The sequence below is a fragment of the Ceratotherium simum genome, chromosome 22 (assembly GCF_057802395.1).
Source record: "Ceratotherium simum simum isolate JZ-2026a chromosome 22, ASM5780239v1, whole genome shotgun sequence".
NCBI classification, from domain to species: domain Eukaryota; kingdom Metazoa; phylum Chordata; class Mammalia; order Perissodactyla; family Rhinocerotidae; genus Ceratotherium; species Ceratotherium simum.
Window position 1 is genome coordinate 29,422,627 of NC_141921.1, and position 20,841 is coordinate 29,443,467.

At 36.4% G+C, this 20,841-nt stretch overlaps 1 protein-coding gene across 7 annotated transcripts in view; it reads left to right on the forward strand.

Moving 5' to 3' along the window:
- EYA3 (EYA transcriptional coactivator and phosphatase 3) overlaps positions 1 to 20,841 on the forward strand; it is a 101,168-nt gene that overhangs the window by 38,047 nt on the left and 42,280 nt on the right. For 4 of the 7 annotated variants that reach the window (XM_004425823.3, XM_087446456.1, XM_087446457.1 and 1 more), the window contains 5 exons: positions 1,432 to 1,475; positions 5,376 to 5,455; positions 9,913 to 9,979; positions 12,829 to 12,965; positions 19,048 to 19,185. In XM_004425823.3, coding sequence (XP_004425880.1) covers positions 1,432 to 1,475; positions 5,376 to 5,455; positions 9,913 to 9,979; positions 12,829 to 12,965; positions 19,048 to 19,185 — 466 coding nt within the window. The other 3 variants (XM_014784056.2, XM_087446459.1, XM_087446460.1) reach the window with 3 other exon arrangements.

Below are 20,841 nucleotides of genomic sequence, written 5' to 3' on the forward strand. Positions count from 1 at the left end.
CTTTAGATACATGTTCTCCATTTCTGTTTCTGAGTACTTACTCTTTTTACTGGGTCAGCGCTGTAATAAATAAAAAGTGGAAAAGCATAGTTCTTACTTGAAAGGCCCTTATTTTAAGTTTTGCTCCAGGACCTTTTTTTGGGAGTTCAGTAGCTACATTTGTTACTCTGTGGCTCTAATACAATTAAGACTATGATAAATTAGATTCCTCAGTGCTGTAATTTTCTTTGTATGGATTATTGTTTGGAGACTATAGACTGTTTTGGTTACTCAACCAACCAGCTCTTTGATCACAAAGAGGGTCTTTGGGTGAACTAAGCAGCAATTCACCCCCATTATTGGAAAATTACATTACTATCTGATCTTATGTAAATACTGTCATCTTCAGGTGGGAAGGACAGTAAATTTTGTAGCAAGAGCCTATATTTTGTCATTTTTGAAATTATGGCAGATAGATAAAGTAGAGTTTGCGTTTTTCTTTTCTTTAGCCTTGCAGTTTTCAGTCAGAACACCATTTTCCATCATTACTTAAGTCAGCTCCTTTTCCTCTCACCTCTTTCAGTGAGGTTATGTCATACATTTATAATACAGTTTAATTCTTTTGTCACAGTTTACATATCATTCTGGGATCCCTTGACTGCCTCGTTGGTTTATGGTATCTTTTATCATACAGAAGAAGGAATTTTCTTAGAAAAAATAAAAGTATGGAAAAAGACCAGAAGAGTGTGAAGAATATTTTTTAAATTACTGGTAACCTGGGGCCGGCCCGGTGGCGCAAGTGGTTAAGTAAGTACACTCGCTCCGCTGAGGTGGCCCGGGGTTTGCCGGTTCAGATCCCGCAGCGCCTGGCAAGCCCTGCCGTGGCGGCATCCCATATAAAGTAGAGGAAGATGGGCACAGATGTTAGCCCAGGGCCAGTCTTCCTCAGCCAAAAAAGAGGAGGATTGGCAGATGTTAGCACAGCGCTGATCTTCCTCACAAAAAAAAAAAAATTACTGGTAATCTGATAAGAATTTATCTTTATTTTTGGCATACAGGTAATTTAAGTATGAAGACATTTCTGTTAAATAAATCAGTAGATGATAGCAAGATTGCCATACTGATTGTTTGATTATATAATTATATGTCTGTTAAAATTTAAAACCAACTAATTTGTACCCAAGTTTGGATACTTTCTCTGGTAAACATTTTACCTTGAATCTGAAAAACACTTTTTTCAGTTAAAAAAAAAGGAAACAAATCCATGTGAAAAACAAAGAAATCCATCTCTAACTCTAAAATAAAACAAGGGTTAATTAAATAAATCTAAGCAAAATAAAATGAAACAGTCACCCTGTAATTTATTAGTTAAGATTAGCCTGCCATTTGATTAGCTAGATGATTTCAAAAACAGATCACTACATTGATGCCTTTATATATTTATTTTTGCAGGTGAAAAAAGCCAAGATGCAAGAGTCAGGAGAGCAAACTTTAAGGTATATAAACTTGACTTTCTTTTAATGATTTATTTATAATTTTCTTCACATACTGATTAGTATATGGGGCTGATTTGGGTTGACGACTCTCTTTAGTTTTTAGCATCAGTCCTTACATTTTAAAATTATTTGGTTCAAGATAAAAATTTCTCTTCAAAAGTTTGTCCTTGAAACACATGAGCCCTGATTTTTTTTCTTATTCATGCATTATTTATTCAACAATATGTACTAAACTCACTTTATCTGTCAGATCCTGTGATATATGGAGGAGACACGATGGTGAATATTCTTTAGTCAGATGTACAGTATACAAAATAGGAAGAATAAGCAGAAATAAGGGAAATCCAAGAGATTTGGCTTGAATTACCAAATGGATATGGGATGCCTTAGGCATTAGCTCCACTCCCCTTATAGACAAGAGGTAGCTTCTTTGCACCTCATGCTCTTGCTTCCACAACACCATGGTTTTCAATTTTCCGTGGTTCTTACCTCCTATCATTTGTCCACAGCCGTATGCACCAGTAACTATATTATCTCTAACATCTTAATTTCCAGAATCCTACTCTTTTACTACCACGCGCTCCATTCCAGCTCATTTATTCTACTGCCACACTAGCCATATGATGCCTTACTGTACACTTTCAATTAAATGATCTAGCATATTTTCATGATCAACCATTGACTCTTCCCCCAAAAAAGACTTCAGTATCTTCCTTATGCTGCTTAAATTATAAGATCTATTACTTTAATGAGTCCATTACAAGCATTCCATTACAAACATTCTTAATTTTCTCCTGTGTCATACTTCCCTAGCAAAACTACAACCCTGGTTAAGCCTGGCTATCCATCTATTCATACTTATTCTCAATCACCTGAACATTGTGAGAGAAAAACAAAAGACTGTGCTGACTGATCTCAGTTTCCATTCATGAGTACATCTCAAACAGGCACTTAAACACTCTTGGTGGTCCAACCACCCTTCCTGGTGTGTTTTATTTCCTAGTCTCTAAAATCATCTTTCTTCTGTCTTTCCTTTCCTCCCTTCCTCCCTGCCTCCCTCCTTGCTTCCTGCCTTCTTCGCATCCCCTCTCCTCCACTTCACTCTACTCCCATTCACTCAGCTGAGGATCTTGCTCCCTAATTCAAAGAGAAATTAGAAACAATTAGATAGGAACTATCTCATTTGTCTGTCACCACATCTACCCACGTATCTGCTTCTCTACAGTATTTTTTGCTACCCTATCCTCTGAAGTTAATTCGCCTACACTTATCTAAGGCTGACCCCTCCAGTTGTACTATGGCACCTATCACCTTTGTCTTTCAGCAGCTTCTTTATTATGATAAAATATACATAACATAAAATTCATTATTTCAGTCATTTTTAAGTGTATAATTCAGTGGCATTGAGTACATTCACGTTGTTGTGCAACCATCACCACCATCCATCTCCAGAACTTTTTTCGTCTTCCCAAACTGAAACTCTGTATTCATTAAACAATAACTCTCCTTTTCCCCCTTCTCTCAGCTCTTGGCAACCACCGTTCTACTTTCTGTTGCTATGATTTTGACTACTCTAAATACCTCATATTAGTGGAATGCTACAGTATTTGTCTTTCTGTGACTGGCTTGTTTCACTTAGCATAATGTCTTTAAGGTTCATCCATGTTGTAGCATGTGTCAGAATTGCCTTCCTTTTTAAGACTGAATAATATTCCACCATACATCTATTCCACATTTTGTTTATCCCTTCATCGGTTTATTGTGTTGATTATTCACAGGAGTTCTATTGAATGAGAATGAGGTATTCAGGATGCTCGCTATTTGGAGTTTGGGTGTTTTTGCTCTTTTTTTGCAGAGGGTGATTTTGTTTTAGAACATTTTTTCCCGTCATGTACATATTGTTAAGTAAAATTTATATTTATATAACTGTGAAAATAATTATATTTTGAGACAGTATATAATTTTTCTAGATATAATCATTTTAAATATTTAACAGAGTGCTAGAGTTATTTCACTGTCTTGGCCTTGTTGTCTCTACATAATCTCTAGACACTCAGTTGAATATGTAGGGAGTTCTGCTATAACATAAGAGTCCAGGACTACAGGATTTTAGGAACTGGTCCATTGTATACCAGACCATACAAATATACCTTCTAAGATACAGAATCGAGAAATAGTCTTTCAACAGCAGGTATAACAGTGAACCCCAGACTTATCCAGGTACATACAGAAGACAAACCAGTCATCGTAGTCAGAAATGGGAAGTTCTTCTCTGGTTTTATACCCTTCTTCTGGAATCCTATTTAATTAGGCAAGAGATGGGGCTCAGAAGTCTGTATTTTTACCAGTCTTCAGGTAATTATAATAATAAACCAATTTGGGAAACAGTGATATAACTACTCAGTATGGTTTCTTACCCTTATCCTTCAATTCCCATAGTCACATCTTAGTACATTAAATGCTGTTCTAAAACTACAGACATTTGAGTAACTAGATAAAAATAAACTTCATTTGGGGATTTAGCTTTAAAAATTAATTACATTTGTGGAAAAAATTGTTTGAACATTCAGAATATACCAGGGAAAAAAAACTTTATTGACATTATACTTAAATATTAGAGGTCTGTTCAGAAAAGATATGAGAGCTTTAAGAATTTTGGTGCTGTGTATTTTTTATATAAGTAACATTTCTTTTTAAAATTCTATTGTGTAGAAACTACTCTTACCTTTCGTTAGTCTTATCTTTCCAGATATATGGAGCCTCTGGTACAGTGTCTTCCATTTCTCCCTAGAGGGTAGAACAGCAAAGTAGTATTTCTTTCTAGGGAACATGAATGTGGGAAGGATGCCTGGGCTGGGGAGAAGTTGTAATATAATAATACTAGCTGTGGTTATATTGTACTTACTCTGTTTTAGTCTCTGCTCTAAATACTTTTCATATATTAACAAATTAATCCCTATAACAACCCTAATCGCTATAACAACCCAACCCTATGAGGTAGGTTCTATTGTTATCCTTCATTGACAGTTGAAGAAACTGGAGCACAGAGAAGCTCAGCAACTTGCTTAAAGTCATAAAGCTAGTTTTGGCAGATGACATATGAACTCAAGCAGTTTGGCTCTAGAGTCTCTACTCTTAACTACTATGCTATACTGATAGTCGAGGGAATAACTGGAGAGTGGAAAGTAAGGTAGAAGGAAGAAGGAGGACATTGTGAGGGATGAAAGTGAGTATAATCTCCATTCCGGAATTTCAGCGAGAATCTTCCCAACACTGAAATGTCTAACATAATGACTTATCCTCCCAGCTTATGTGATTTACCTTTCGCAATTTCTCTTAATTTTCCTTATAAGTTGAAAAAAAAGATGTTGCTCAGTCTTGGGTATTAAAAAAAAATTTTTTTTTGTAACTGGGGAGAAGAGAAATACAGTGGAATGAACCATTTTAAGGTTCAGAACGCTTTCTTGGAAGCAAGCGTGTTTAATTTGAAAAAACTTCTCAAGTGATTGTGAGAACCACTGTCTGAAATCAGGCATCTCCCTACTTTCCTGTGGTACTTGGGAAACAAGGTGACAGAGCAGTTTTCAGGTGTTGTGGAATTTTTCTTTTACCACGTGGTCTTTAGAGAAAATCTGACTTGCCTGTGACTTATCTGAACTTCCTGAGTGATATAAAAACTGAAGGGCTCTAGGGATATGAGAAAGAACAGTAGAATGCTGAGTGTACTAGCCCTGGCCCTAGCTCTTCAGGTAGCTGCTAAAAAACAAAAGTAAAGATATCGTGAAGAAGACTTACTATGCCTCTTACTTGTATAGCCTAGGAAGAAATGGGTTTGATTTAATCACTTTCAGCACTGCAGCAGATCAATCGGGGCTAATGTGTTCGTTTTGATTCTCCCAGTCAAGTAAGCAACCCTGAAGTCAGTGATCAGAAACCTGAAACTTCAAGCCTTGCATCAAACCTTACCATGTCAGAGGAAAGTAAGTACCATATTCTAGGCATGACAGAAGAGGTATTCCTATAACCAGGTGATGCTATTCTTTTATAATTGGTTTTCACTTGATTGCCTTTTTTGTCCAGAATATCCAGAAGACTTTCCTTTCCTTGTGTGTGTGTGTTCATCCTTTTGCTCTCCTGTAAGCTTTGTTGACATACCAAATGAGGAACAAAATCATGTGGAATCTACTCACCCAAGGAGTCACACTTGGTGATTTTATTTTTGTTTTGAGGTTGGATGTTCTAAAGGTAATAGTGTCTTACTCAGAAAGAAAAGTTTGTGAGCCAACCTTTGACTGCTGCCCAGGAGGACTTGATATTTTTTCACCTTTCTAATAACCCAATGATTTTACCTATCAATCTAGGCAAAAAAAGAAAAGTAATCCCCTGAGAGCCCAGGATTGATACTGGGCCCTGAGGGAGATCCAACTCAGTAAGATACAACCTCCACTTATCAACCCTTACTCTCCTGTAGAAGAGTTATATTCATGCATTAGACAAAATTTGTAGAGAGTTCTGTTTTTTTCTTGTAGAGATGTAAGCTTTCTCTAGCATACCCACTTACTCCCCCAAATTGCCTCCGTAGGGCAAATCGTCCTCCCTGAAATTAAGTAGCTGTGCTTTTCATATTTTACCACACACTTTAAAAGAATAAATTTGTGTAAGACACTCTAAAAAAAGACATTTGTTGTTTCTTCTCTTGATGGTTATGCTTAATCTTATATACTTCCTGTGTATTAAAAAATGGTATGACTTTTTTAAAAAATGGTATATCTTGAGTTATATATATTTCCTCAAAGGTACTATTCCAGTGGTTATCACACTTGTAGCATGTCTAAGAATTATCTGGAGTGCTTGTCTGTAATGTGGAAGTCCAGCCTCATCTTCAGAGATTATTGTTCAGTAGATCTGATGTGGATGGGAATCTGCATTTTTAAAAAGATAGCTAGGTGATTCTGATGCATATGGGAAACTGTCCATACTGTGAGAAACTACTCTAATCAATGAAAAGTGTCTCCAGTTTTTTGAATGTCCAACTCATCCCCAAGAAAAAGTCCTGTTCTTTACATACTTTAGGGGCCAGGAAGTAAGTGGAGTCTTGTCAATCCTTCCAAATCATTTCTCTTCCCTTTTTTCCTTCAAAAACTCTAGTTCCTTTGAAATCTATATTTATGCCTCCTCCACTTTTCTTTTTACCTCAGACTGAACTCCTAGTCATTTTGCTCTTTAAAGACTAGATCTTCTTTGTTTTCTTCTCCATCTAAACTCTTATTATTCTTAGTGATTTCAACATCCATGTAAATGACCTATCCAATACCCGTCATATCCCTCTTATCTTCATGGTCCTTCTTACTCAGCATAGATTCTATGTTTCTTTATTATAATTACTCCCTTACAAGTGCCTTTAATAACTTTGCCTCTTGTACTCTCCTTGCTAAGCTCCAGTCCTAGTTTAATCCAACTCTCCACTTTCTCTGTAAGTGCATTCAAATAGCTAAATGTTATTGGATAAATTATATACCCAGCTGACCATTTACTCACAGGGCCTCAAAAGGCACCCAATATGCTTGGAAATCCTTGTGCATTTCCCTAATGAGTTTTACCTTTTAATATTTCATACCACTTCTTTTCCTCTCAAAGCACCCATCCTCACTCACCTTTCCTTATTCTTGACTGATGACTCCTTCTCAGATAGAAGCTGTCAAGACAGGAAACTCCCTTATCATCCCACCACCACCAAATCTTCAAACCTACCTGTGTTTGTATCCATGTTTTCTTGCTTCGTTCTTGTCAGAATGGAAATAGTATTCTTGCTCCTGTCAAAGGTAAGCCCTTTCATTTGTGCTTCATATCCTATCCCTTCTCACCTTCCCTAAGAACTTTGGTACTATAGTTATCTTAACACCACTCCTGTGTCATCATGTTCTTCTCTTCTTTTTTTTTTCCCCAAAGTTTTCACAGTAAGCTTTTTATTATTTATTTATTTTATTTATTTTTTTTTTTTTTGAGGAAGATGGGCCCTGAGCTAACATCTGTTGCCAGTGTTCCTCTTTTTTTCTTTTCTCTCCCCAAAGCCTCAGTACATAGTTGTAGAGTTGTAGCTCTTCTATGTGGGATGCTGCCTCAGCATAGCTCGATGAGCTGTGAGTCGGTCCGTGCCCATGATCTGAACTGGCGAACCCCGGGCCACCAAAGTGGAACGTGCGAACTTAACCGCTACGCCACCAGGCCGGCCCTCTTCTTCTCTTCTTAATCTTTCCTGTCAGTAAAGAGACATGATGCAATACCATCTTAAAACACAAACAAAACCCTCCTTTGGCTCCACATCCTCCACTATTTATAGACCTTCTCTTTGTTCCATGACCTTTTGGAACCTCTGGAAAGTTACCCTCACTTGGTTTCTCACCTCCCATTCACTCTTCGGCCCTCTCAAATTTAGCTTCCATCACCACTCTTCCAGTGAAATTGCTTTTGTCAAGGTCGTCAGTTACTTTCAGAAACCGAAAGTACTAATTCTGGTGGACATTTCTCTCTCCTGATATCCTGCCTCTTGCCACTTTTCCTCCCACCTTTCTCCTTTGCTGGCCCTTCTTCCTCTATCTGAACTCTGAATGTTGGTGGGCCTCAGGATTTGTTTGTAGTCTGCCATCTTTTCTCTTTCTGCATTTTCTCACCTGTTGCATCACTTTAAATATTTTATACATTGTTAATGAATTCCAAGTTTATATTTCCAGTCTGACTTCTCCCCTGATTTTGTTTGTGTATCTAACTGCCTGTTTGACATCCCCACTTACATATCTAAAAGGAAAGTCATACTTAAAATGTGTGAAAGCTTTTTGTTCGCTTAACCCCCATCAAATCTATTCTTTCCCCAAACTTCCCCATCTTAGGAAGTGATTTCACTATCCCTCCAGTTGCTCAAGCTGAAAACCTAGAAATTATCCTGTATTCCCCTGTTTTCCTCATTCCTTATGTACACATCCATCAGAATGTCATATTAGTTTTACCTTCAGAATATATTTCAAGGTTTTGCCTCATCTCCACTGCTGCTACTCTGATGTAACAGCAGACTATGCCTTGACTTTATAATCCTTACATGGTTCCCAATTACTGCAAAGATCATTTATTCTCATGTAAAAATTGGCCTAACTCTCCCAGGATATTCTGTCAATCTCTTCAGAATTAAATTAAATCAGAGGAGGAGAAGGGTTTGGGTTTTTTTAAGTACTTGTCAGCAGAGAAGGAACCATCATGCAGAATTCAAATGAACACATTCTATGTGATGGATGGTATGAACTTTAGATCTAGTTGAGATCTCCTTCATTTTTGTCAAAATGATTATGGATGAATGTGATCTACAAATTTCCAGTAATTATTTTCAGAGATCTTGAACAATGGCAATGAATAAGATCTTCTATGATAGACTCACAGATGTCAATTTGTCTTACTGTTGGGCATGAATTTGCCCCTCATCTGCTCTTAACCAGAGTTCCATTTTTGGGTCAGACACTCAGGGAACCCAGCTAGACATAAAGTTAGTTGGTTCACCCTTAGTCTCTATTCATGATAGAGTAACCTCCTTTATAGATGTTGAAGGAAGTTCTTGAACAGTTCAGGAGTCTGGTACAAGTTCTTTATGATGTAACTCTGTCTACAACATGGACTGAAATAGTGCCTAATGAATAGGATTCTGCTGTCTGTCACACTTGAGTTGAATATTTACAGCCTTTATCACAGATGAAGTCATTAGGGTCAAGCTTTCACAACAGCTATTCTAGATGAAGTCATTGGGGTCAAGAGGACACTAGCTGTGAAAGTCTCTTTACTTGATGGTTCATCAGAGCATCATATTGGTTCCTCAGGTCTGTCTCTGCTTTGCCAAACCTAAAGCCTTTACTACAAAGCTGAAAAAAGGGTAGTATAGAAGCATACTTGCATCATTTCTCTGCTGATTATAGACAGTGGTAGCAACAGTTTTCTAATAAAATTGGATACTTTCCCCAAATCTGTCTTCCTGCAAGTCATTCTAATGGTGTTTTACTCAGAATGGAGTAAGAACCCACAGAATGAATAAGCTGAAGAAATATAATGTGGTTTACCACATATGGACCTTGGTTTTTTAAGTTTGCCTATGAGCATAGCTGAGAGCTTAGGAGGTTGCTTCATCTATGGTTTTAGATCAGTGATAGGTGAAAATAGAGGTCAGTTGGTACCAATCCTCAGCTCTTTTCCATACCCCGCACATTCTAGCTTTTTTTACTGTCTCTAAACCTGTTATTAGAAGAGTGAGGTATTTTCTCCTATGTAGTCTTTCTAAATTTCTGATGTCCAAGCTGTATTCTGTTATTTAGTTTGAAAGACTATAGAGTGAGATATGCAATTTTCTCATTTCATTTTTGAAATGTTTTAACTTTTTTACCTGGTGATATCTTTCTTTCAGTTATGACATGCACCGATTACATCCCTCGCTCATCCAATGATTATACCTCACAAATGTATTCTGCAAAGTAAGTTGAATAATTATTTCAAAAATCTATATGCTTTTTCTCTAGGTTCATTGCAAATTTTAACTTAATATTTAACTTATTAAGTTGACATTTAACTTATTTCCACCTTTCTTGTTCTCTCTGTCCCTTTTCCAATTTTTTTATTCCCTCTAAATGTAGTCTGTGTAATGTAACATCCTTTTACAAAGTAGATGGTTGCCTGGAATAGATCACTGTTACCTAGGAGCTCGCTTTAAATGAACAGACACTAAAAATTAAAAATACTTCTGGTGATGGAAGCATGTCACTGATTGACTTCTGATCATTCTGTCTTTCCTCTACCTTGATAGACAGATCAATGAAAACAGCTCAAGCCAGCCTCAGACTGGGATTTCTCAGCCTAATATATGTTCAGTGTCTTGTTTTAGGAATGTCCTCAAAGTAGAATGGGGCTTGAAGTTAGACAGGTTTAACGGGTTGAAGTCACTAAGAGGCAACATTTTGGGCCTTCATGGGGTAAGATCAGCATTTAAGATCAACCAAATTAATCATCTTCAAGATGAGTAGGTACAGAACAGTGTGTATACCAAGCTACCAATTGTGCATTGATAAACAGGGAGCCTACACATACATAGATACATACAAGTGTACTTATTAAACTAGGGTATATTCTTATGTGCTTACATATGGAGGATACATAAAGAAATTGGTAACAGAGGTGAGTGATACCTATGGGCCTATTATAAAAAGAAAACTGATATTTTTTTCCCTTCTTGTGCCCATTTTTACCTTTTGAATTTTGCACTAATTAAAAAATAAACTGGGCTGGCCCGGTGGCATAGTGGTTAAGTTCGCGCACTCAGCTTCGACGGCCCAGGGTTCGCAGGTTCGAATGCCAGGCATGGACTGATGCACCGCTCATCAAGCTATGCTGTGACGGCGTCCCACGTACAAAATAGAGGAAGATTGGCACAGATGTTAGCTCAGAGCCAATCTTTCTCAGCAAAAAGAGGAAGATGGGCACAGATGTTAGCTCAGGGCCATTCTTCCTAATCAAATAAATAAATAAAAATAAAATAAACTAATTAAAAAGTCAACTCAATGAGTTCTCCAGATTCTAATCTGGTATTAACACTAAGAGCATTCTTGAGCCAGTCATTTTCATGTGGTTTTCCTCTTCTGCGAAATGAGTGTTCCCTGAGATCGTTATAAAGGAGATAAGAAAATACTTTGAGCTATAAAGACACTATATATAAAAGGATATTATGATCTTTAACATATCTCAAGATTAATCTATTTGAAATCACTGAGATTTTAAATCATTCCCAAAAGACTTGATTAACAACTACAACCTGAGCTATTTCCTGGTCTCATATCTGGCTAAGAAGAATAAAAATTTTCAAATTCAGTCTCTTAGAATCTACTGAGATATGAATATGTTGCATATTCCAAATTCATTCAAAAAATATTTGCATACCTGCTACATTCAGGACTTGTTATTAGCCATGCCTTCTATCTTAATTCAGACCTCCTTTCCACTTATCTGAACCATTATAATATAACTTTTTTAGCTGGACCTCTATTTCCAGTTTCTCCTCCTCCTAATCCATTTTACAAAGCAATGTCACATTAATCTTTATTAAAGAACAGCTCTGATCTTGTCACTCTTTGCTCAACAATTGCATTGACTCCCAGTTGTTCTGAACTCTTTTAGCTTGGTATTCAAGGTCTTTGCTATCTATCTTTCTTTCTCTTGCTACTTCCTTCCCTTTATATACTTCCCTTAATATAATCTATGTTCCTTGCAGGCTGAAGCTCTTGCGTTCCTTCCTTCGTACCTTTGCTAGAGTTTTTCTCTTTTCTTAGAATACCCTTTCTCATTTCTGCACATCCTATCTGCTCAGCTCACGTATCACTTTTTTATAGCCTTCCTTCATTTTCCTCTTCCTCAAAGCTGAAAAAAATCTTTTCCCCTTCTGAAACACCCCTTCCTCTCAGTATTTTATTGTTATGACTCATATGGTACATATAACACTTACTTTCTTGCATTATAAGTACAGCATAACTCACCAGATAAAATAACCAGTATCTAAAAATTCAGTGCATAAAATGTGGGACCATCTTATTGCATGAATGGAAAGACCAGGTCATCTAGCTAGTCTTAAGTCCCAGAAGTTTCACTGCTGAATTCAAATCCCTAGCTAAACCTGATGTGGTTAGCATCAACTAGTGGCTGTATACTCTGGCTTAAATATCAGTGGGGAGATTCTGAGTCCTGTCTGAGACTTCCCAGATTTTATTAGTTACCTGGCTCCTGTTTTATAGGCTTGATCTGGCAACACTGGGGCCCACCCCTACTCCCCGTTTTCTAATGTGATTGCTTGCCTTTTCTCTGCCAGCCTCACCCTCTTTTCAAAGTCCCTCTCTTCCTCTCATAACTTTAGTTTGGCCCAGAGGGCTAGGTGGAGAATGAGAGCTAATTGAGATTCTTGTTCTTTCCAGTTTTCTGTTATTTTAGAGTTTTATTCTATATGTAGACACAAGGACGTAAACAAGTTTAATCCATCCTTGTATCTCACATAGGGCCTTGCATGTAGCAACCGCAGTTGTTTGTAGCATAGTATTTAGACCTTGGGAGGATATTTGGAAACTATTAGATTTTCCATAAAATTGTTTCTTAGGTTGGTGATAGTAGAACCAGGAAAGGAAAAATTAGTTCTACTTTCTGACCACAGTAAGAGACATTTAATGTGGAAAGTTAGTCTCCTCATTGCTGATTCTTTGCTTTTAGTGGTATTAGCTATTTGCCCTCTTTTTCATTACTAAAATAAATCACTCATGAAAGTTTTTGTTTTCTTGAACTTTTCTAGACCTTATGCACATATCCTCTCAGTTCCTGTTTCGGAAACTGCTTACCCTGGACAGACTCAGTACCAGACGCTACAGCAGTCTCAACCCTATGCTGTCTACCCTCAGGCAACCCAAACATATGGACTACCTCCTTTTGGTAAGGTATCCTATTATAAGCAGTTTCTAATAGTGTTGATTTTATCCCCCAGAAACTTCCATCTTTCCGCAAAAAGCAAGCATGGCTGATCAGGAAGCTGAGAGATGGATCGTTCTTTGCAGAGCACTTACTCAGTTACAGGTGTGATGGAAGTTGGGTATGCAACTTTCCAATAGTATATTTGATGCATGTAATATAAAATCATAACTTTTCAATACTCGTTTGTTTATCTACCAAAACTCAGCTGTTTCCAGGGTACTGAGTCTTGACTGTAAAGCTTGGAATCTTTAAGTGTTTAGAAAACTCTTTGAGGAATTACTGTTGATTTTACTTTTTTATACAAAACACGGTACCATGGTTAGGTAAGCATAATAAATACATTTTGAGGTGGCCAATTTCTTGCTAAAATCAGGTAATCTAAATATCCAGGTAGATTATACCTTATAGTTTACTCTCTCTTTTTTTTTTTGTCAATTTCTCTCTTTCTCTTTCCTCCCCCTTGCCCCAAATTGATCAACTGTTGCTCTGCTGAACCAAGAAGTCATCTTAGAATGGGGGAAATCTCCAATTTTGTAGGACCTTATCATGTGCATAGAGAGTTTGGTTCTTTGGTTTTAGGTATCCTGGACATGAACTGTAAATTAGAAGGATTTATTAGAAGTCAGTTTGAGATTCTTTTGGGCACTTAATATCTATGCTGGTTTTTCTCTCTGTTTGTTAATTGATAGATATATGCAATGTGCTTTTTGCCCCTTCCCTAGAACTGGTGTCAGAAAATTGAGACAATACTGTATTATTTTGAAATATGCAATATGTTAATAAAATTATATCTCTGTAGCCTTTACTGAAACTAGCTGGGAATTAGAAAAATCTTCTAAACAGATCACCACAGATTCTGGATGTATTAGTGTTACCTGCTTTTGGCTACATTCCTACTTTTCCTTGCCCATTTGGCTAGTCTTTTATAATAGTTATAGCTTTCTTACTTTTAGGCTTTTAGCATTCTTTAGCTCCTGATAACTACTAGGAACAAAAATTGGGGGTTATGTTTAATGATAGTGGTAGGTGATAACTTCATGAGAGAAGAGAAACAGAAATGCTCATGTTTCTCGTTTGTATGTCTGTGCCTTCATGCCTGTCATTATCAGCCAGTATACTAAAATCTTACGTTTGTGGTGTATTTAACCAGCCAAGACTCAGCAGTCCTTTTGGAAGCAGAACTCTCTGTGTTTATTTCTTTTTGTGTACATTAAAGTTAATTTTTCAGCAGCCGACTAGTAATAGGCTAGCAAGTATAAAGTAAGTATTGTCATACTGTTTTTTTTTACCCTCTGTTTTGATTTAAATTCATTACTAGCAAGCCCAAAGCTGTTTATGACATTGTTGAACAGTTGATCATTCCTGCTGTTTAGTGTTAAATAAAACTCCTATTATATTTCTGAACTAGATTATTGAATACTTAACATAGTGCCATGTGCATTTAGGTCCTAGGTATTATGCATTTCCCTTGTATTAAAGAAAGAAAGAAAATTCTGTAAAACAGATAGATCCCTGTTAAAAACTTGAAGGAAACATTGTTTATATTGTGAAGAAATATTGATAATAACAGGCTCTTTTATTAATCTGTTTTTGTTTAATATTTGGAGGTGAGGGAGACTTGTTTCATAAATTCTTCTGTCAGTAATTCAGAGAGAGATAATCAATAGCTTAATTTGAGCATTAAGTAATATGAGACTTATGGAGAAAGATTTAGGTTGGGGTAATATGAATGATAGATATGGAATATTCTCAAAATTTATAAAAGAAATTATAAAGAGATGTTTGTAATATTCTTTAAAGTGACTATTTTTTAAAGACATCTTATGTTTTAACATGTGGCTTTTTTTTAATGTGCTCACTCAAATATAAAACACTTCATTTCTTTCTTCTTGTGAAGATTTTGGTAGTCTTAGTGCCTATTAGCAGTAAAACTAGATTAGCTAGTCTGTTATTTTATTTCAGATGTAAACAGGGCTTCAGAAAATTTCATTATAATAATATTATCTAATATTTATTGAGTGCTTACTATACCAAAAAGTATGCTAAGAATGAGTACTTCATGCTTTACAGTATTGTCTTACTTCTTAGGACTGTTCTGAGAATTAAGTAAGTCATAGCATTTTCCCTTTTAATAGATGAGGAAACAGATTTAGAAGGATTGGGGGACTAGCTTGAGGTCATGAGGTCATACAGTTAGTAAATACCTGAGATTAGATTGAACCCAGATCTATTTAATTCCAGAAATGGTCATAAGTTTAGGTCTTTGTGAAAAGATAGTCTCAGAGTTGAGTTTGAAATTTAAAAGTTTCCTCCTCTTGAAGAAAGGAGAAAAGACTAGAGGAAATCTAGGAAGCCTATATTATGAGTGCTCTTTAACAGTAAAGGAGTAGTGGTCATATTCTTTTCAGACTGTCGAGAATGTGGTGGAATGGCAGAAAAAGGATTAGAGGTTTAACTTCCAGTGGTCTGTGAGGAAAAGGGTACTCATTTATTTTTAGGGGCTCATAAAAGGTTGCCTTAGCTGCCACTGTTCTACCTTCTTTTAAAAGAACTTTAATGTGAGATGGAAATTTGACAATATGTATCAAGAGCCTTAAGGATGTTCATGCTATTTCTCTCAGTAATTTCAATTCTAGGAATTTATTCTATGGAACTGATTGGAGATACCCACAAAAAGATTTACTAATCGAGATACTCATCACAGCATTATTTATAATAGTAAAAGATTAGAAACAACCTACATAGTGAATTGAAAGGTATGTGTTAAATTGCAGTGTATCCATAGAATGGAAAACTATATAGCCATTATAATAAATCATGTTCATAAAGAATATTTAGCATCTTAAGAAAACAGTTTATTATTTATTGAAGAAAGCAGTATGTAAAACTGAAAATACAATATAATATACCAAGTTAGTATTTTTTAAAAATATGTGCATGAACAATAATTTGGAAGAAAAATTGTGTATGTTAAGAGTATAGGCACTACAGATTTGGTCTCAGTTACCCTGGAACCATGCAAAGCAAAGACACAGTTCCAATATGCACAGGTTTCAGTTAACACAATCCCATGCAAAAGCAAGGAGTGCATGTATTTTTTTTCTGTGTGGTAAGACTATGTGATTTTTTTTCTTTACCTTTTCTATATTTTCCTAATTTTCTAAATATATATCTACTTATTTTATAATTAGGAAAAGTACTCAGATTAAATTCCTTAGAATTTATAATAGCTCATCCCAGTGACCTACTGAATCAACAAGCCAAGATATCCTTTCATGTCTTTTTTTCTAGCCCTGACGTACTTCAGTTGCTAACCAAATTAATCTTCTCTGAAGATCCACTACTCTGATATGTATTACTATAAACTGAACTACTCAGATTAGCTTGGTTAGTGACTAACCAATAATGAAGTATTTGTGCTGAGAAACTTGGGTAGTTTGTGATAAGACCCCAGTGTGGGGCAGCAGGAGGATAGCACTCAGAGACAGACTTCTTTGCCATTGTTAGACCAGCTGTTGCTCCACATCAGGCTCTTGGTGCTTAAAACGAGTTGAGAAGCTTTGTAGTTGTAGGCATAGAGCAGTGGACTAGGCGTCAGGGAAATCAGGATTTGGTTTCGTCTTGGCTATAGGCAATAGTGCTCTACGGTCAAACCATTTGGTCATGTTACCTATTACTTGAATTCTGGAAAGGATTCTTTTAAAGGAAGATATTTATATGCTTAAAAAGCAGGGCTACAGTGATGCTAGAGGCAGTGTCCATATTGTCTTTGATTCCTCTATTCTTCATAAAATAATTATATATTAAATAACTACTTCATATTTCTAGCCAAAAACATTCAAAAGTAGCTATTCTGCTACTGTCTTAGACATTTTGCCCTAATTTTTTACCTTATAAGAAGGGCCAGTTCATAGACATTTTACATTTTGAAACTTTAAGAAAATATACTAAATAATGAGACTAGCAAAACATTCTCAGTTAATACTATTCTTATTAATAAGATAGTATTTCAGTACAGTGTAATAATAAACATGTTCACAAATCCAACACCTCAGGTTCAGAACCTATTTAGAAAAAAATAGCGTTGATTACAGTAAATATGAAAGTTATTGTGACATTGAATTGGCAGTTCATTTACTAAAAAGTGTGATACTCAGCCACCAGGAATCATGGCACTAATATTCAAATTTCACTTCATAAATGTCTAAAAAATATCATTCTCAAATATTTTTATTGTTGAAAATCAGGTATTGCAAGGACTTTAGCTGTGGCTAACCTGGACAAGACTTTTTAAATGATCATGAAGTAAGGGGCGGGGGGCGACTCTCCTAATTCATACTAGAGATGTTGATATTCCTCAGTCTCCTCAAATAAGTTATTTCATGTGTTTAATAGGGAGAAAAGAATATGACTTGGTTTTTTTTATGCTTTGAGAGTTTGGGGCAAGGCAATTACCATATCCCATTGTCAACCTTTTAAGATTTTCACATTTCCCTTTACTATTCTTATATTTACTGATTAACAGATTTTACAGATCTGAGTTGGACTAAGATATCCCAATGCCCTGGTGAAGCAGAGGTTCTTATTATCAAAGCATTATATTTCTGTAAATTCCTTACCAGATTAGGAATAGATGAACTGAGTTAATGTTGAATTTGAAACTATGCTGGCCTTGGTATTAATTTCTTACCGGGAATGTGTTTGATTAATGAACTGTCTTGGATGTAATTAGCAGCTTCAGCTACACTGATCCAGCACTCATAACTATTCAGAATCCGGTGAACAGCCAGGCAGTAAGGCCTTTTATAAATAGACTTTTGCATAGCCAAAATTATCACAGAAACTCTTCACTCATAAAAGACCTCTTTAGGCTCTCATGTAGAAGCAAAGCTTTGTTTATGTTTCCTAGTTTACTGCAAATGAAAAGGGAGATACAGCCAGAGACAGGAGATTGTCAAGAAGTGACAGATCACAGAAAAAAGACAAAGTGATATAAGAACCTAAAAATCATAGAACTATAATTGGGTTCTATTTAGTACTAAGGAAATGTCTTCACATATCACAGTAGCTTCTGGGATGTCTCTGTAATATGTATAGCACAGCACAGTATTGATATTTGTAACAATAATTCTGAGAAAATCTAAAGGTATGTTCACTGTTTCCTCCCTGCCTAAGAAGGAAGGAAAGGATATAAATATATTTTAGAAAGATTGTCACTCAGGAGCATCGTGATAAAAATAAAATAAAAATGAACAGCTATGATGTCTATCCGTATAAGATAGATTTATACGTTCTGAGATGGAAAGATGTCTCTCAGAGGTATGTGGAAAAGCAAATTATGAACAGTATGTATAAATCCCATTTTTATTAAAAAGAAGAAAAAAGATTAGTAAATACATAGAAGAAATCTGAGTGACTCTTCTGCACACTGCTAATAGTGGTTAAGTCTGGATGATGGGATTGTATGTGACTTTATTCTAAGTTACATATTTCTATAATGTTTTTAATTTATAAAAATAAGCAGGTATGTCTTTCCTAATCGGAAGAAACAAAGGTAACAAAATAACCAGCTTAAGAAGGCAGAGAAGTATTTAATACATTTTAGAAAAATTTGGTGCTTGTTAATGGGTAAGTGAATTTTAAACTTACGTGGAATGTCTCCCACCTTGACAACGTGGATAAATGATTTATCACTGTACGTGAACATCAAGCACTCTTTATAACAGATACTCCTGTTGGGTGTCAGTAGCTCTTTTTCTGAACCCTGGTCGATTTCCCCCAGCCATTGAAATGAACTTATATACATATCACTATTGGAGTTTTTGACAAGATTTTTGTTTCTATGACTCCACTCCTCAATTCTTTGAAATTGTATTTGCTTGTGGTGTATTACGAGTGGGAGAATCAATAATTTTCTCTTGCAAGCAAATTTATTTTTGTTTTAAGATTTAGATTTTAAACGTACTGGCTGATATTTAAAAGCATAACCATGCTTCTCAGTCCCAGTGTGTTGTTTGTAATTGGTCCAATTTATCTGATTCAGGTGCATTGTGGCCAGGTATGAAACCTGAAAGTGGTTTAATTCAGACTCCATCTCCAAGTCAACACAGTGTTCTTACCTGCACTACAGGGTTAACCACAAGCCAGCCAAGCCCAGCACATTATTCTTATCCCATTCAAGGTAAATAGGCATGGTTGTGTGTGTTTTTTTAATTATATTATTGTTTTTTGTTTTTAATCTACCTGTATCTCCAGACAAATTGGGTAATACAGGAGCTCTGTCTTCTAAAATAGAAGGGGGTGATATCTGCATTTGTGCATGCTTTTTGTGTTAGGCAAACCAGAACCTAGGAGTGTGGTTCTTAAGTAGTTCAGCCTTTGACTGTGAAATGCTTGGTAAAATTGAAGCCTTCCCTTTTGCATGTTGGTGTCCAGAAAACCTGTCTGATTTTGTTCTAGTCTCAGTGGCGTTTTGTCCTATAAATGAGCAGAAGACTCCATGGGATAGAACTTTGCTGACTTCTGTTATGTGAGGTCCAAATAGAGTGGAATGTGAGATGAGTGCTGCTTTGTGAGATGTGTGCTGCTTCCTGCTGTGGTCATACCTCCACCCCCATTTACTACTTCTTGGTGAGAGTATTTTTCTTGCTCAAAAATTTCAGTCTTGTTTCTATTTCATGATGAAAAGCATAGCATTAAAGCTTGAACTCTATCTCTGCCTTCCTGACTTCTTCCTCTAAAAGGTTAGAATTATTACAGGACTATTAGGAATCAAGACAAAGAAACTCAAAAGACACTATGGAATTAATTCCCTACCCTTGCAAATACAATGCAGGCAATTTGTCATTGCTCCAGATTGGGAATTAATGTCCATATACCTGGTGTCTCATCTGCCTCCTTTCTCCTGATTTCTCTTAGCTTTTAAATTTTATTCCTTATAAAATGGGTGCTAGAGGGGTGAGGGTGGGACAGCAAAAACTGGTCTGAGGTACTCTTAAGATATGAACCTTGGTGATGAAAAAATGTTTTGATGTAGATTATATGAGACAAAATATTTTGATTTTCAGTTTTACCTTTTTCAGTTAAATGATTGAGAACTACTTCTGCTTGGTCCATTGGAAATAGAACTGGTCTCTACATTCCTAAGACCTTGCTCTGAGCTACATTTACCTCCTATTGTTTACTGAGTCTCCTCTTTTTATTTATTTTCCCTTGTTTTTTTTCTTTGTCCCCTCCCCCTTCTTTCTAAAATGGGAACAAACCAGGAGGGAAAAAACTGAAGAGCATACTTTGCCTGTCTTCTCCTGTACCTCCTTTCATTTTTTTATTTTTTTGTGTGTGAGGAAGATAAGCCCTGAGCTAACATCCGATGCCAATACTCTTCTTTTTTGCTGAGGAAGATTGGCCATGGGCTAACATCCGTGCCCATCTTCCTCTACTTTATATGGGGCGCCGCCACAGCATGGCTTGACAAGCCGTGCGTCGGTGCGCACCCAGGATCCGAACCTGCAAACCCCGGACCGCCAAAGCAGAGCGCCCACACTTAATCGCTGTGCCACTGGGCTGGCCCCTACCTCCTTTCATTTTTATAAAGTGTTTCTCTAGGTTGGTAAGCCTTTTGGGTCCAACTACAGGCAAATCTAGTAGCCAAGTCCCTCCTAAACAGATATATCCCTAATGACTACACCTAGGTCGTGTCTCTTCTTTTATATTAATAACCCTCTTCCAAGGTGTAGAACCACCACTCCTCTGTAGTTCTCTCTTGAGTTTGAGGAACCTGATAGCTGTGCTCTCTTCTCCTTCCTTGTAAAACAAGAGGAATCACCTTTTTGGGGTC